This window comes from Saccopteryx leptura, chromosome 3, assembly GCF_036850995.1.
Source record: "Saccopteryx leptura isolate mSacLep1 chromosome 3, mSacLep1_pri_phased_curated, whole genome shotgun sequence".
Taxonomy (NCBI): domain Eukaryota; kingdom Metazoa; phylum Chordata; class Mammalia; order Chiroptera; family Emballonuridae; genus Saccopteryx; species Saccopteryx leptura.
In genome coordinates, this window is record NC_089505.1 from 174,668,707 (window position 1) to 174,686,931 (window position 18,225).

The 18,225-nt window shown below is 41.6% G+C and overlaps 1 protein-coding gene across 4 annotated transcripts in view; it reads left to right on the plus strand.

Moving 5' to 3' along the window:
• DUSP22 (dual specificity phosphatase 22) overlaps positions 1-18,225 on the plus strand; it is a 75,379-nt gene that overhangs the window by 2,152 nt on the left and 55,002 nt on the right. For all 4 annotated transcript variants that reach the window (XM_066376899.1, XM_066376901.1, XM_066376900.1 and 1 more), the window contains exons 2-3: positions 7,740-7,773; positions 16,318-16,400. In XM_066376899.1, the coding sequence (XP_066232996.1) occupies positions 7,740-7,773; positions 16,318-16,400 (117 nt within the window). The remainder of the gene's footprint in view (positions 1-7,739; positions 7,774-16,317; positions 16,401-18,225) is intronic.

Here is an 18,225-nt window from a genome sequence, read left to right on the forward strand (position 1 = left end):
AATGATTGATTGCCCAGGGGTTCAAAATTAATTTCAGGGTTTTCAGCAAAAGCCATCATAGTCACATAATAATCTTACCTTTCAGAGAAAATAATACATTCCTTGATGGTATTATTATCCTAACCACCTTGTATTGTAAATGGAACCACTGTCTCCAATGTAGAGATGGAGAAACAGATGTGCAGACAGATATAGAGACATCCTTAATTCAACAAATATTTATTGTGTACTTGCTATTACAGTGGTACCTTGAGATATGAATTTAATTCATTCTGTAACCGAGCTCGTAAGTCAGTCAACTCATATATCAAACTGCTGATACTGGACCCATGCGCCAATGTGCCAACTAGCTGCAGCTTCCCAAATCACGACTCGTATCTTGGAATTTCGCTCGGATCTCGAACAAAAATATGGATGGAGTCGCAGCTCATATCTTAAAAATATTTTGTATGTTGGTCTCTTCGTATCTCAAGGTACCACTGTATAGTCAGGTGCTGTGAGAATATACTGGTAATGACACAGAACTGGTCCTTCACAGAACTCCAGTATAGACCTGCAATTGCCCAATAGAAATATGTGAGCCAGCCTGACCAGCCAGATAGAACATTGGACTGGACTCAGAGGACCCAGGTTCAAAACCCCAAGGTTGTTGGCTTGAACGTGGGGTCGCTTGCTTGAGCGTGGGATCATAGACATGACCCCATGGTCACTGGCTTGAACCCAAAGATTGTTAGCTTGAGCCCAAATGTCGCTGGCTTGAAGCCCAAGGTTGCTGGCTTGAGCAAGGGGTTGCTGACTCGGTTGTAGCCCCACCTCCCCCATCAAGGCACATATGAGAAAGCAATCAATGAACAACTAAGGTACCACAATGAAGAATTGATGCTTCTCATCTCTCTCCTTCCTATCTATCTGTCCCAATTTGTCCCTCTCTCTGTCTCTCTTTGTGTCTCTCTTTCTAATATATATATGTGAGCCATATATTTAATTCAAATTTTTTAGTAGCCACATTTAAAAAGTCAAATTAATTTTAGTAATTATTTTATGTAACTGAAATATATGCAGAATATTGTCATTTCAACATGTAACTAATATATAAAATTATTCATAGAATGGTTTACATTTTTTTGTACTAAATCTTTAAAGTCTGGTGTGTATTTTTTACTTAAATCATATCTCATTTGGGAATAGTTACATTTTAAGTACTCAGCTACTGTGGCTAATGGCTACTGTATTACACAACACAGGAGAAAGAGAGCGAGCATGCTGACACAGGGTGGGGAGGAGTGGAGACAGCAAAGGATAAGACAGGCAATTTCAGGATCCTGGGGTATGTAGATGTGATGAGAAGAAACTAGCAGTGTCATTCAAGCCAGGCCAAGGATCCTGCTGGGGTACAGATGTTTAAGCTGAGATCAGAATGAATTGCTCGAAGTTAGAAGGTTAGTGGCAAAGTAGGCTGCTGGAAGCCAAGAATTAAAGTCTTCACTAAATTTGTTCATGTATTACTGTGTGACTTGGAACTAGGCTTCATAGTTTCCCTGTATGTAAAAAAAAGAAGAAGAAGGGCTGATTTGTATGTAGAATCAGTGGAATTATTATATGGTGCTCACTATAGAAATGCTTTTCCGAGAACTTTTTATGAGCTACATACAATGCCCTTAGAAGTAAACACATAATTACAGTATGTGTGTCATGATGTTACTGGAACAAGATTTCTTTCCAACCTTAGTCAAGTTGGTTATCCTTGCAAAAGGAAACTTAAGAACTAAACAAAGCAGATGCTGTCCTGACTGCTTTGAGTGTAGCAGTTTTTATATCTATTTCATGCCCCCCATGGATCTTATCCATATGTTCAGTCTCCTGTAGGAGAACGTCATGACTGTCTCAGATAGGTGTACACAGTGTGTTATGCAGAGATTGTAAGAGAAAGAGGCTTCTGGAATTCTCGCCAGTTGAAGGTAATGACATACAGAAAAAAAACAAAGCAGTTGTGACCTATTAGTTTTATAAGCCTCATATTATGTGCCTGCAGTTTATAAAATCTAAGCCGCACCGCAGCCCTGGGAGATCAGTCTGTCTTTCCTTTTTGTACAGATTGGGAAATGGAGAAGTGGAGAGATTTAATAGCATGACTAAGGTCTGTTGGGGACCGAATAAATAAACGGTATTTTTGCAATCTGGACAGAGGTGCTGGGCCCAAACCCCACCTCTTTTGCCTAGTTAACAAAGAGCTACACCTGATTCTCATTTGTCTCACCCATGTTCTCCGGAGGAGGCTGTAAGCTAGTTTCTTATTAGTGTAAAGTAGATTTGGATGGTATGGTGGGGGTTGTCTTTGAGTTACCTTGGAAACTTAATTGAATTGCTGATGGACTATATTTTTTCTATAAATAAAAGTGGATGTGTTTATGGGAGCAGGCGTGTTACGGCTAAGGAACAGTAGAGACTGTTTGCCGTGGCGTCCTCTTGAACCCATCTGTATATATATATATATATATATATATATATATATATATATATATATATCTTTAAGTCCCTGTCTATCATTTATTTCAATTCCATACCTTTTCCTGTTCGAAGACCCCGTAATAGACTCGTCGTGGCTGGACTGTGACAAAGGTCCTAATGCTAGGAAGTGTCAGAGCTGGGTTGGGAACCCTGTTCCCACTGATTTTAAAGATGGTAGAAGTCTTTCCTTTGAGCTCAGATGCAGGTTCATCCCACTGCTTTCATAGGGTAAGGGAGCTGGAAGTCAGACATCTTTGTGCTATCAGATGCTGCTGTTTCTATCTGACTTGGCTTCCTTTATAGTTCATTTGGTTGTCTATACACCCATTCATGAAATTATGTTATTGAACACCTGATATTGTCGAAGCACTGTGCTAGATCCTGTAGTAGGAAATAAGTGTGAAAGACAAGAAGTTCCTGCCACCCAAATTAGTCCTTCTGTGGGAGGTGAGTGTAGTATGAGTAGCACACCTATGCAGTTGTGTCTGACGGGCTAATGGACACATGGCTTCATGACAGTGGTCTCCCAGGGTATGTTCTTTCTCCAATGTTGCAGTTTTATTTAGTATTGAAGAAACAGATGCTTAAGGCATGTAAGTGTACAAAGAGTAGTCTCAGATTCTTACTTTTATAAGTGCAAATGGGTTAAGTCTATAGCCAAATGGCATTAAGCATTTGTGATATTTAATCCTTCAGGAATCCACCAAAGTTCTTCCCCTCACCCCTGGCTTTAAAATTCAGAAAGTCCTCCCTGACTGCTGGAGAATGACAGGCCCTCCCACCCCCATTACCTTGTACTGCTACTTGAGCAGGAATTTTCTCCCTTACATCTGTTTGGGTGGTGGTCTTAGATTCCATGGCACCCTGAAATACTAAGAAATATTAAGAGAAATGTTTAAAAAGTAAACTCAAAATATTCCTTGCCTTAGAAGCAGTATTCTTTGTGCTTAAGAGCTTTTTTTGTGGCTAAGGGTGACCAGTGTTAGGAAAGTGTGGATATGAATGATGTTGATCAGGGGGAGCCATCAACCATGGAAAGCGTTTAGCATAGTCGCAAAGTATTATTACTTTTCATTATCTATCTCCAGATGGTCTTTTAACAGAAAATAATCTTTTTTGACCAGCGGTGTCAGAGAGCATCTTCCTTCTGTGATAATCTTTTCATGTGGCAGGTTTTTGGTCACAGTAGGGCACAAGATTGACATGCCCCCTGCTTCAAGGTCAATCAGAAAAGTAAACAAATAAAATAACTTTAGGCACTGATTAATGTGAAGAAAATAAAACACAGTGATGTGATAGAGGAGGGTGTTAGGGAGTTCACTGGTTGGGTAAGACCTCCTTACAAGCTGTCCTCTTATGGGAGACCTAAGTGACAGGGAGCCACAGAGGTAAACAATGGGGAGAACATCCTTTGCAGAGGGAAGAATTGTTTCTAAGGCTCGGAGGTGATTAGGGACCAATTCTGAGCTTATTCTTTTATAGTCATAGAACATTCCCGGGTCGTATGTGCGAACTTCTTCGTTTGATCTATCTTTACTTCCTACCAGGTGGTGATTATTTCACTCCTGCTGTGTTCTTGCTTCTGGCTTGAGTTCAGATGCTGTGAATTCATTGGTCAGCCATGTTGTCCCAGATGAATATTCACCTCTTCCCCAGTCTCCTCTATAAGCCATCTCTTTGCTGGAAAATTATTTTGTTTCATTGTATTTTCTCTTTTTCTGTATTTGGGAATTACTAACCACAATAAAATTGGAGAAGTCAAGTCAAATTTTTTTTTAGTTTTAAGTTTGAATTAACAAGCTGATTGGTGTAGAAGTTTAACTATTCATGGTCTTTTTATTCTTCAAAACAAAAATGTGAGGTTTCTCCCTGCCAATGGCCAATTCTCCAGCTTTTCTTGATCTTGTTTTGTAATGTTATACGAAAGAAACTGAGATTGAGCAGTTTGCTTTTTATTTCCAGTCTTTGAAACTCTAGCTTATTCTTCTGGTCTGGAAAATGAAATTAAAAGTTTACACAACTCTGTCCTCTCCTTGTACTGTTTGGAAATATGTTTAAATGCATACAAAATGTCCATCTTAAGTAATTTTTAATAACTTGATGTCTTGATTTTTGTAAGTTCAGACCTCTGTCTTTGCCAGCTGTCAGCCTGGCAGTACTCAGGGTGCTCCCCCGCAGGGAGCATCCAAATGGAGACCTGGCCAGGGCAGAAAGAGGCAAAGTTTGAGCTTGTGGGTTTCATTCATCATTGTTTTTCATATCTCTTCTTTACTTGCCTCCTCCTACCCTATTCACATTATTTACATGTTTATTGAAAAAACCATTTACTTGAGTACCTACCAATCAAGATAGAGAAACCATATTCACAGATATGATGCAGGCAGCAGATAAATTAGACTGGCATGGGCCATAGTTAGTCTGCAGATGTGTTTATTTAGCTATTGCAATATTTAAGGGTTTGTTTTTTTAAATATAGTTGACAGTATTTGAAAATTGGGCTGTTTCCTTTAAAACCTGGGGGCTGGAATTGGAGGGCCTCACCTGTCTTTGCGTCCATGGATGTGGGGAAGATTGGGAAGGCGGTAGACATAGGGCAGAGGCTGTAGCACCTTAGTCCTTGAAGGTGTCACTTGCTGAGGTATTGAATTCGGGTGTCATCCTGATATTATTTGGAACCCTAAGAAGATTTTAACCTGAAATACTATATGATCGACTTTGCATGTTGGTGGAGGCAGGGTGAGGAACCCTTTGAAGCTGGCAAGCCCAGAGGCAGGATGACATCTAGTAAGCTGTTGTAATAAATAAGAGGGGAGAGCGTAAGAAACCAAACAAGGGAGCTGCACAAAAGTTCCAAGAGGAGCAAATAAATTGAGGGGATATTGAGGAGAAGAAAGTGCTTAATGAGGCACAAGTGGAGGCCAGAGGAGAGAGGAATCTCCTGTCAGAGTGACTTCCAACTGCTTCTTGGAGTTCCGGTGGTGCTGCTGCTTTTGGATGGGTAGGACTTTGCTAGTCTATGACTTATTTGATGTCTGTTAAGCTTATTTGCATTTGTGTATTTTTTCTGGATTGGAAGGTCTCGACAACAGCATGTGCAAGCATGGCTGCTTTAGGTAGAACAGGTAAGAAAGCCCCTGCAGTGATTTGCACACAGGCCACTTTTTAATAAGGGAAAAGGTGCTTGAAGAAGTCCATGCCCATGAAGAGCATTACATGAGCTGCTTTCAGATTTCTTGGTGTGAGTGCACAAAAATAGGAAGTGTGAAGTAGAGGGGGGTGTGGGCGGGTGACGCTGAGGTAAGATGTTGCCTGGGCCCTGGGGTCTGCAGTGAAGTATCATCAAGGCTGGTATGCTGCCTGCATTTGGAAATCATATCAGGTGCTGTAGCTTCCAAAGCAGTGTCCATGTTTGAATTTCAGAGTTTCCATACAAAGTATTGGCAAGGCAAGAATTAGTTTCTAGTTTTATATTTTACAAACTGTTTTATATTTTGCAAATTGATGGGTGCTTGTTAAAATACAGTACCTGGTTCTCATCTCCAGTCTACTGAATCATTCTGTATAAGGGTTGGGGGCTTATCCAGAAATTTGAATTTTTAACACATTCTGGTGATTTTCTGATGGATAGTTTGGTTTGAGAATGACTGTGTTAGGAGAAGTAGATGTTTAAGAGCAAATGTGTGTTCTTAATTATTTATTTAATTGAGAGGAGGGGAAGATAGACTCCTTCCTGCACATTCCTTGACCAGGATCCACCTGGCAACCCCTGCCAGGGCTAATGCTCTGCCCATCTGGAGCCATGCTTGCAGCAAAGCTATTTTTAGCACCTGAGGTGGGAGCTTCACGGAACCATCCTCAGCACCCAGGGCCAACATGCTCGAATCAGTCGAGCCATGGCTTCAGGAGAAAAAGAGAAAGAAGTTGAGGGAGAGGGGTGGAGAAGCAGATGGTCACTTCTGTGTGCCCTGAGCAGGAATCGAATCTGGGAATTCCACATGCTGGGTTGATGCTCTACCACTGAGCCACCATCCAGTACCTATATGTTCTTAATTAACTTGCACATTCGACAGTCCATTCATTCATTTAGTGCAGGGGTAGTCAACCTTTCTATACCTACCGCCCACTTTTGTATCTTTGTTAGTAGTAAAATTTTCTAACTGCCCACAAGATTCCACAGTAATGGTTATTTATGAAGTAGGAAAGTAACTTTACTTTATAAAATTTATAAAGCAGAGTTACAGCAAGTTAAAGCATATAATAATAATTACCAAGTATTTTATGTCGGATTTTCGCTAAGTTTGGCAGAATAAATCTTTCTAAAACAACTTACTATAGTTAAATCTATCTTTTTATTTATACTTTGGTTGCTCTGCTACCACCCACCATGAAAGCTGGAACGCCCACTAGTGGGCAGTGGGGACCAGGTTGACTACCACTGATTTCACGCATGAATGATAATCATGAGTTAGGCCCTGAGCCAGGAGCTAGGTATGCAGCTGTGAGCGACAGGATGTGTTTGCTGCCCAGAGAGTTTTCCTGTCCAGCAGGGGGGACGGACTTTCATCTCGTAATGCCCTTGTGATGGTATCAGTGTGAGGGTTGCACAGCAGACCGGGCACTGAAGCTGGGTCTATCCCAGACTTGGGATCAAAACAGGCCTCCTTTGAGCATGACTCAGAGCTGCCTAACAGTGGGAACAGCATGGACAAAGGCCCTAGACAGCAGAGGGCAGGTTTGTTGGAACCGTGAAACAAGCCTGGGAAGTGGAGGAGGTGTGTAGGGTGGTGGAGGGGTGTGTAGGGTGCAGTGAGAAAAGGAGGAGTCATGGGGAAGGGGCATGCAGGGAATGCTGGAGGCACCTGGGTTTGGGGCTAGATTCAGGATGCCAGAGAGCAAGCCTTTAAGGGGCTTGAAGTAAGAAAGGAACAGGAATCCGTGAGGTCTTGTGATGGTTCCTGGTCCTCCTAGTTCTGTGCATTGATGGGCACCAGCCTGCTTCTATCCTTAGGTTGTTTGGGCAGGCTGACTACTGGCCGTGGACAGGCCAGAGCCCTGGAGACAAGGATACTTAGTTTTACATGCTGTTTATCTAGGGAGGTTCTGGAAGCAGATGTGCAGGGGGAAGGCCTGAGCTATGCTCTCAACTACTCTGGTGAGGACCCAGCTTTTGTGCTGAAACACCGTCAGCTTCAGGTTGTGACACTCATGTCTGGTCTGTGTCTCTCCCCTAGATCCTGCCTGGTCTGTATATTGGCAACTTCAAAGGTGAGTTCTCTCTCTCTCTCTCTCTCTCTCTCTCTCTCTCTCTTTTTTGGTTGTTGTGGTAAAATATGTGTGATATAAAATATGCCATTTTAATCATTTTTAAGTGTACAGTTCAGTGGGATTAACTACATTCACATTGCTTTGTAACCATCACTACCATTCATCTCCAGAACTTTTTCATCTTCCCCAACTAAAAATTAGTATTGATACTTTAATCCCCATTTGGTACTAATGATCATGCCTATTACACACTACCTCCTCATCCCCAACCCCAACCCCAACCCCTGGAAACTGCCATTCCACTTTCTGTCTCTATGAATCTGACTACTCTTAGGAACCTTATATAAGTAGAATCATGCAGTATTTGTCACTTTCTGTCGGGCTGATTTCACTTGGTATAATGTCCTCAAGGTGCCTCTCTGCAGTAGCAGGTGTCAGAATTTCCTTCCTTTTTAAGGCTGAATAATATTTTATTTTATATATGTACCATATTTTGTTCATTTATTCATCTGTGGATGGACATTTGGGTTGCTTCCACCCAAAGGTAAGTTTACTTTTTGAAAGACCAGCTTTAGCCTTTTCCTCCTCATGCATGAGAAAGCCGAGGTGAAAAATTCAGCTTATACAAAGGCTGGGCTGGATGTGGCCACCGCTTGTGTCCAGGCCCCTTGCTGGACCCTCATTCTCATGCCCCAACCCCTTGGCCAACGCTGATGGAGTAGGGCAGAACATGCACATTCCAATTTGACCTCTGATCTTCATTTTAATTCTACACACATGTTGGAACATGATCTAAAAGAGATGGCTGAAAGACACACTTAGCAGCCCTGTCATTTATTTATAATCTTTTATCAATTTTTTCTAGTTATTATTAGTATATTTCCAGAAACGTATTTTTTTAATCACCTGAGAAAAATAAGTGGCAGTTTTATTTTTGCCACATTATGAGCTGCAGTCAAAGAGGTGAGTAGAAACCCAAGGAGCAAAGTGCATGGTAGCAAACAGGTAGGTTGTTTGTTTTGTTTTTTAATTTTTGTATTTTTATTGAATCACAAGGCATTGAAATAATCTAAACAAATCAATATTTAGGCTAGGCTGTGAAACAGGCTTTTGATTTCCCAGGAGGGGCTGGGTTCCCATGCTGTGTGATGCTTTCAGTGTATTTAAGTGGGAACACCAATTCCTTAGCATGGAGACAGGGTGTTGTACTTAATAGGATGGAATGCACATGGGAAACTTGCAGACACAGGTCCGCCTGTGCTGGTTTGAGAGAGCCAAACTCTGTCATAGGCGTCTGAAACTCCGCCCTCCTCAGACAAGTCAGAACACACTGCTTGCTGTCAATTTTCTGGTTGACTAAATTTGGGAGTTCAGATTTAAATTGATTACAAAAGCAGTGTTTATGATTTCTCTGCATAATGTTTATTCTTTTCTCTGGAAGGCTCTTAGCACTGCTAGTTCACCTCAGAGAGAAGTAAGCACAGAGAAGTAAGATAGCTAGCTGCTAATTGCTACTAGAAGTTGTGAACAATATAGTACTGGAGTTCCTAAATGAGTAGCTCTGTAGTTCTGAAAAAACACCAGTGTTTTGTGGTGGGTAGCCAGTGGAGCTGTGTACATTAAAGACCAAATGTCTTTAGGGTCTTATTTAGTGCATTATTGTTAACTGCTTTCATGAAGGAAATATCTTTGTGTTTGAAACAGAATATAGAAGAAATTCTTACAAGTAGAATTACTAGAGGAAGTGTTTACAAATTAAAAATTGTAGCAAATACCAACAAAAAAAAAATACTTCTGCCAACAGTTTGTGAGAGTTTTATCCTTCCACATAGGCGGTTCCTTTCCTATAGAAGAGCATTCTGCACAACTTTAAGGGATACTAAATCTCTTTTCATACTAACATGTAGACTATTTTCTAAGTGTTCAGTGACATCGGAATCCTTCACAGTTTCCGGATTCTTGCTCTGCAGGTTTCACCCATTAGAGAACTCTGTAGCACTCACACCTGTCTTTATTCAATGGTCCGTGTTTGGCCACTGACTTCAGTTATTCTAACATTTATCTGTGGTTGGTTTTATTCACACACTAACTCACAAGCATGTCTTCAACACTTGTCACATGTCAGGCTCATCTAAGACAAAGGAATCAGAGTGCAATGAGTACATAAGAAGCTGGAAGGAGGTGTTGTGTCCATATATGTAATTGCCTGTGAATTAACCCATTTGTTCCACAAACTTGTTGCAAGCACCCAATGTGCAGGGCACTGTGCTAGGAGTCTGATGTTGACATGTGTTCTGGCCTTCAGTGGTTCAGCGTCAGGAGCAGCAGGGACAGAACAAGAGGGCAGGTCCTGCAGAATGGAGAGAAGCTGTGGGGTGGGCTTGTCTTAGAATTCACTTACCCTACAGCCCAGGAGCTAAATGTTTGCCCTTGACACTTTAAGCAACCTCTGTGTGAGCTGGGATAAAAATGTCAGCCCTGGGGCTGTGATGAGGTTGAGCCAGACAGTGCAGCTGAAGCACTCACTGCATGCCTGGTCCACCATAGTTCAGCAGGGTCAGGCCCTCCTCACCCTGCTGTCTGTGAAATGGGAACCATACACCTACTTTGGGCTGCTGCAGGAAGGAGGTGGATACTCATAAACCCACTCCATGCCAACTGGGCAGTAGGTGCTGGTCAGCATTAGACAGCAAGTATGGAAACCCAAAGTTCAAGGATCATGACTCCTCCTGGAAAATTACCCTAGATGTCATCTGTGCTTAGTATGATGTCTTATTTAGTCATTCCCTTCGCTTTTTAAATTGCAAATAAACACGCACAACCACCAACATAGAAATGGATGGACCTTGAGAACATTATACTGAGTGGAATAAGTAAATCAGAAAAAGCTAAGAACTATGTACTCTTATTGCTCATTATCACCCTGTTAAACTTAATTTTCTAGATAAAATTTAAAAAAATATTATGGACTTTTTTTTATTACTCTCTGAGAGATCTTTATTTTTCAAAGAGTATGACTCAACACTACCATTCAGGCCTTCGGTCTAGTGGTCATCAAATGGTCTTTACCCTCTCCTTCGTCCCTTCCCTCCCCTCCCCTCCCCTCCCCTCCTCCCATCCTCCCATCCTCCTTTCCTCCCTCCCTCCCTCCCTCCCTCCCTCCCTCCCTTCTTCCCTTCCTTCCTTCCTTCCATCCATCCATCCATCCATCCATCCATCTATCCACCCAGTGGAGTCCTTCACATGTCACTCTGCAACTTCTTTGTTGTTGTTTTTTAACTTAGCAACAAATCACAGTTTTCTATCACTTGGTGATTTTTCCACCTAAAGAAAAACCCACAGACAAACCCAGCTTCTTGTTTCCCATCTTTGATGAGAGCCTCTCACTTGAGATGCCTATCACTGGCTCTGCCCAGACACGAGGAGTACAAGGCGGGGCGTTGAGACTCAAAGATCAGCCCCTCCCTAGGCCAAGAGGGTAGGGTTAGCTGCTTCCTCAGAACTTAGCAAGTGCAAAAGTGGGTGTCAGTAGAAACAGGAAGCCCTCATTGTTTGGAGATGTCCACAGAAGTACAGAAAAGTGGGAAACAGGTTCGGGCACTGCCTTGCAGGTGATGTACAGAGAGACGTTTGAACTCTCAGAGCTTTGTTCCATGAGAATGCCTGTTGTTCCCTAGTTCAGACGAGACAGAGATGGTGAGCCACTGGGCACTGGCATGGTGTGGTCTGCTGTGAGCTTAGCCAGGGAGAGCTGGGTGTTGAGTGCTAAGCTCCAGGTGGTGCAGTGAGAGCTGGGAATTCGATGTCTTTGAAGTAAGCATGTGTTTGGAATCATTCAGAAGTGATGGAAGTTGCAGCCTTGGGACCTAATCTGGCCATGATGATAATAATAATGATAGCAACAAAAACATTTACTACATGCCAGCCAGGTACTGTTCTATGCATGTTGTGCCATTTAGTACTTCTGACTACCCTTCAAGGTGGTACTGTTACCATTTTCCCACTTTATAAGTGAGAAAAGTGAAGCACAGAAAAATTTGCCCAAGTACAGGACCAATAAACGTCAGAGCCAGAATTTGATAGAGAGGGGAACATGTAAGAACCGCTCCATTTTGGCCCCCAGACCAGTTTGGAAATGTATCCACTTAAAGGTAGAACCCACTACAATAATAGCTAATTGATAAATAGCAGGTCTTACAATGCATAGTAATTTATAACTTTAGAAGTCATGCAATTTTGCAGTGGGAAGTGTAACTGAAAAACTGGTTGGGATCTCTTGCCCATCACTTAGCGGATTTCAACTTGGGAGGGAAAAGTTGGTTTGGAAATGACTGAGAACATGGCTTGGGGTCCGTTGCCAGAGCAGAGGGAATTTGGTCTCTTTAAAACAGAGACCTTCCTTCTCCCAATCCACCCATCACAGCTGTCCTTTCAAGCCCACAGATCAGTGCGGCAGGTGCTTTGAGTATTGGAAGGGTATTACCAAAGAAGCTTTTTCTTGAGCATGTGTGTTGATAGTGTTAATTTCTAATTCTTCTTGACTATATTTTTGTTAATTTTATTCAGAGGATATTCTGCTTGACTTTGCTGGACTGGCTTGTTACCCCGCCCACCTTCCGTATCAGTACAGAGTGAAGGCTTCCCTTCCTCAGGAATCGAGTGGCTGTCACTCTGCAGTTTAGGGTAGCACCTTATAGGAACCCGCTGGCTACCTCAGTGAGATGTGCCCAGTAATGGGTGGGGTCTTCCTCCCCGCTGAACAGGGAACATTCTATAGCAGAGGACAAGGATCTGTTTGGTATTTCTGCTTCAGTGCTCCCATTCTGTGAAGGTGACATTTGCTTTTTAGAAGGCAAGCTACAGCAGAGCAACAGGGTGGTGACCGGTGATGGGGCAGGTAACAGGAAACAGGACAAGAATCAAGGAGCCAAGAGAGATGTTGGCAGAGAGAGGGAAAGAACATGGTTAGCTGATTTTACCAATAAGGGGTTGTCTGGTCTTTTTACTTATTAATGCAGTTTATGTTGAATGAATATGTGTGTGTGTGTGTGTGTGAGAGAGAGAGAGAGAGAGACAGATAGGGACAGACAGGCAGGAAAGGAGAGAGATGAATAGCATCAATTCGTCATTGTGGCTCCTTAGTCTCCTTAGTTGTTCATTGATTGCTTTCTCATATGTGCCTTGACCAAGGGGCTACAGCAGAGTGAATGACCCCTTGCTCAAGCCAGCAACCTTGGGCTTAAGCCAACGACCTTGGGTTTCAAGCCAGTGACCTTTGGGCTCAAGCCAGCAACCATGGGGTCATGTCTATGATCTCACGGTCAAGCCAGCGGCCCCGTGCTCAAGCTGGTGAGCCCGTGCTCAAGCCTGATGAGCCCACACTCAAGCCAGTGACCTCGGGGTCTCTACCCTGGGTCCTCCACGTCCCATCTGACACTCTGTCCACTGCACTACCACCTGGTCAGGCTTGTGTTGAATTTTATGAGCAGTAATTTTAACTTTTGTTTTTCTTCACTTTAGAAGAAATGCAGACTCAGCAGTTAAAATAAAAATAAAAATTCTAAATCCAAGCATGATGGAAATATATTAGAATGAAAAATTCCTAAAACCTCACATCCTGAGATAACCATGGTCAGCAAGTTTTCCTCTAGATTTTTTTTGCCATTTCAATTCTGACCTGTAATCTTCCCATTAATTATATTAACAGTGACTTGTGTTTGTGATGGTAAATGGCTGTGAATTGTTTTCTAACTCAGAAATGGCACTAACATGCTGCAGTGGGGAAAGGGCACCATCCAAGGCTGTTACCTGGAGGCCCTTCAGGGCTCCCGACAATTCTTCTAGGATTCCTGTTCACATGCAGGTCGTGAGTGTGTAGGTATGTTGTGGGCTGGGAGTCTGTATTTCTAGCATGCTTCCAAGTGATGTCCTACTTCTTCTGCTTGGCAGACTTAGTTTGAGCAGCAAGACTAAGTTCTGCCCTGAGACTCTGCTGATAGCCAGCCCCATAGCCAGCCAGTCCTACAGACAGACGCATTCATCACTCATTGCCACGGTTGTAGGCAGCCAGCCAGAGACATCAAGAACCTGTAGTCCTGAGGAATAAAAGCTCCTGTGTCATCCATCAGCTTTGATTAAACATTGTATGCACTTTCAGATAGGTGGACAGAGCATGTGCTTATGGGAAAGGGTGACTCCAAAGTGATATATCCGTGTAGACAGCACTGTAATGAAACAGAAAGGAGCAGAGAGCAGAAGGAGCTTTGTCTGCCAATAACGCCATTTTCTATGGAGTCCAACAGTCCCTTGTCTCATTTGTGGTACTGAGTGGTCTTCTGTATTCACATATCTATCATCTTATTCCCAAACCACTTTTTTGTTGTTATCTTCATCTGTGCTACAAAAGTATATTTATGAGATGATGTAAACATTCTAAAGTAGACCAGTAATAATTGAACAACTCTGAATGTGCTAAACTTGAATTGTACACTTTAAAAGTGTGATTTTTTTTGTCATATGAATTATCCCACTAAAGCTGTTTTTGAAAGAATAGAAGGGAGAGAGGGAGGGAGGGAGAGAGGGAGGGAGGGAGGGAGGGAGGGAGGGAGGGAGGGAGGAAGGAAGGAAGGAAGGAAGGAAGGAAGGAAGGAAGGAAGGAAGGAAAGGAGAAGAGGAGAGGAGGGGAGGGAGGGAGGGAGGAAGGAAGGGGAAGGGAAGGAAGAGAAAGGAAGAGAGAGAGACAGAGAGGAAGGAAGGAAGAGGGGAGGGGAGGGTAAGAGAGGAGAGTATATTTAAACAAATGGCCTTTAAAATCCAAATCTTGGGCAGGCTCAGACTCTGAGTGTCCCAGGCTTGTCTTGCAGAGCTCCACTGCTGCCCTGTCTCTGCCTCTTCTGCCCCATCTGCCTGGTCGCCTCGGTGAGCAGTGGAAGCTCCAGCTTGCTTTTTCTTTACTTCTGAATTCACACATATACTTACTGGTGGTGACTAAACAGTCACTTTTTGGTGAGAAAGTGGAGGTTGACTGCCTGTGGGGTCTTAAACATATTCACTTTAGTTCCTGCCCAATTCAAACCTCACTTGTGCTGTAGCCTGCAACTTGGTATTCACTGGGTGGGAGAGGCAGCTGGACTTGAGTCCCTTGTGAGTGAGGTCAGTGGCTACCATGCACGTTGGAGTGGGAAGCTTGAGATGGTTGGAACAATAAAGAGAGCCTCAAAACCAACATTTTAATATTACTTGTAAAGATTTCTTTTTCTTACTCTGAGTGGTGCATGCTTATTGAAGAATATTTACAGCAGTGTTCTTAGGTTTTGCTTGATCATCAAAGCTTACTAGAAATGCATGTTCCTCAGCCCTGTTATAGACCTTGAACTAAGTTGGATTCCAGGAACCTGGTGCCTTTTTAACAAGCCCACTAGAATCATGCTCATAGGCATGTTAACCTTTTAGAACCACTCATGTTGAATATACACAAAAATATGTAAAAAAGAAAAAAATTGAAAACATTTGTAATCTACTCTTAAAGATTACCACTTTGGGGGGCTAATTCCTTATAGCAGTTTTACCCCAGTGTGTGTGTACATGTATCTGTCTTTATGTGTTTTTACAAATTGAATTTGTATTATATTTATAGTTTGTACTTATTTTTATCTTCTGCTTAACATTATATTCAAGTATTTTCCCATGCCACTAAATATTCTCCAGAAATGTGATGATTAAACATTTACCTTCTGGTCCATTTTAGCCTCTCTCATTTTAAAAAGCTCATCCCAGGCCAGGACAGGGGCAAAGGGCAAATGACCACCTTCTTTCTTGCTGGACGCCTGTTTTGTAAATTAGCAGAGATTCATGCAGACTTTTCTTCTATAGGTGGGCACATTGGAAAGGAGGGTAATTTGGGTGTCTTTTTAGTTTCATATGCAGATAATTTAATAGCCAACTCATAACTTATGAACAGTTCTTTTTGGAATTCTAGAAAATGTTCCATTTTTACTTTTGCCCTAAAGTGAATATGTTGTGAACCACAGTCTTGTCTACACCTGAACCCACCGTGCTTTTGACATAAGGGTAAAGTCACATCTGGCAGGTTCCTATTTCTTATACAGTAACGAGTTTCTTGTACATAATTTTAACTTAGATTATTAATTATCAAGAGGTAATTTTTAAAAGTATTTTAAACATTTTTATTGTTTGCAATTTAACAAATGTCAACCACAAAATGATCCCACTGGTTCACTTCCTTTAAATAGCAGTACTAATGATTTTAATGTTTATTAATCTAAATACCTCTCAAATTGTAGATCACTACTTTCTATCAAAAGATGTGCCAATTGAAAATAATCTTAGTTATCTGGAAAATATAGGAAAGAGATAGCTCTAAATTCTCTAGGTATAGATTTTTCTGGGTATGGTCAATTAGGAAGTTTCAAAAAAGAAAGATGTAAGTCATTTTGTGTTTGTTTGTTTGTTTTCTGAGTAAACTTTGAGAGTCATTCACTTGCAGAGAATATTTAAATGTCCATCCTCTTTCTTCTGTGACAGATGCCAGAGACGCAGAACAGTTGAGCAAGAACAAAGTGACACATATTCTGTCTGTCCACGATAGTGCCCGACCTATGTTAGAGGTAAGAGAGCTGTGTTCCTGTGGGGGTGCAGAGGACACAGGTGAAGGCAGCCATGTTCTCTCTGACACCATTGCTGGCTGCATTAATTTTGTGCCCAGGCCAGATGTAGGTCCATCCTCTGTCCATGGAGTGGTGGAAGGGTATGTTGTTTTTCAGATTGTATTCCTGTTGCACTGCTAGGTTGGCTTCCTGGCTGTGTGCCAAAGAATAAGCTGATGCTGAATTTATTCTCCTCTGGATTTTAAGAACATTTAAAACCCATTTTATTCCTTTCAAAATTTTCTCTGATTTAAGAATCCAAAGGAATCTGGGCTGCTCATTTCCTGATTTTTTTTCTATTTCAGCTCAATTATATACGGTTTACATTTGAAAATAAAAGACAATGAAAGAAAAGTTGTCAGTGGAGACTTCCCAAGGCTTCTCTGGTACAGAGGTGATCAGTGTAGGCACTGTTGTTTCATTTTTGGTTTTTAAGTTAGCAAGATGTATCTGCCTAGACACTCATTTTGAAAACATCTTCAATATTACCCTAATGGACTATTTGAGTTGTTGGCCACAAGCAAAATCTATTTCTGTTCATTAGCCTTGACAGAGCCCAAGTTCCCTCTCTTTAGAAAACAATGCATGTGTGGTTGTCATATGTTTCGTGTTTTTTATTTTAGGGTGAGCTGTTGGAGACAATGGAGTGACTTGTTTTGAAAGAAATAATCCTAATTCAAGCTGTTTCCATTTACATTTACATTATACATGGATAAATAATATATTTTTTCTTTTAAATCTATTTTCCTTAGCCATCAGATCTGCCATATCTGCCATATTTCAGTTAGTGTAGAGCAAATGAGGACATGGGTTAGTAAGTGATTCCGTTTAATGTTAGGGTACCAGAAACCCATTGGTGGTAATCAATGCTCAGTTCATTTATCCAGCTCTGTGAGCTCATACTTCCTTCTGTTGTCTAGCTCATGGTTTCTTGTTAAGGTGCTATAATTTGTGTGCAACAAGATTTTATTGAAAACCACAGCAGCAACAATAGCACATTATTTTTGGAGCAGAAAGGTGCTTTTGAATATGGCCACTTCATTTTTTTCATCTACTAATGTCAATTTATATTTAAAGTATAGTCAAGCTATGGCCATGATGATACGTTAAGTATAAACTGGTCATGATTGATTTCCTCTTAAATCATAATATGTCGCTTGATGTTTCCTTTATTTTAATAAATGACATAGATGTCACCATGCAAGCCTGCCTCCCAACTTTATACTCCATTTAATGGAGCTTGTGGTCGTGTTTGAGCATGGCCCTTAATTAAGTCTGTTTGTATTGTGACTCCTGTCTAGTTACAAGATCTTCAAGGGTTAGAAATAGAAGAGCTCTAGCCCCTGCCTGTCCAACCTCTTTATTTTGCACATGGGGAAATGAAGGGCTAAAAAGTAAACAAGCGGGGCTGTAACCTGACATAGAGACCACTGTTTATGTAAAATCCTCAGAGCTGTGGGCAGTGTTCCCATCGATAATACACTACACATTTCTATTTATTCCCTCTATATCTCAGTCTATAAAGACAGATTATGCCCTAAAAAATGAAAGAGAAACTGCACCTGCTCTTCACAGGGATGGCTCTTACTCAGTGACATCCTGTTGTATCTTTGGTACTATTATTACCTCAGCTTGATAATAAGCACTTTCCCATGATCTCATATTTGTCATGATTGGATCACTATTTTATAGCATAACATAATTTAATGTTGCCACTCTTACTGTATTCATTTTTTTAACTTCACAATTGACTTATTAATACATTCTTATAAAAACTGAGGCACCG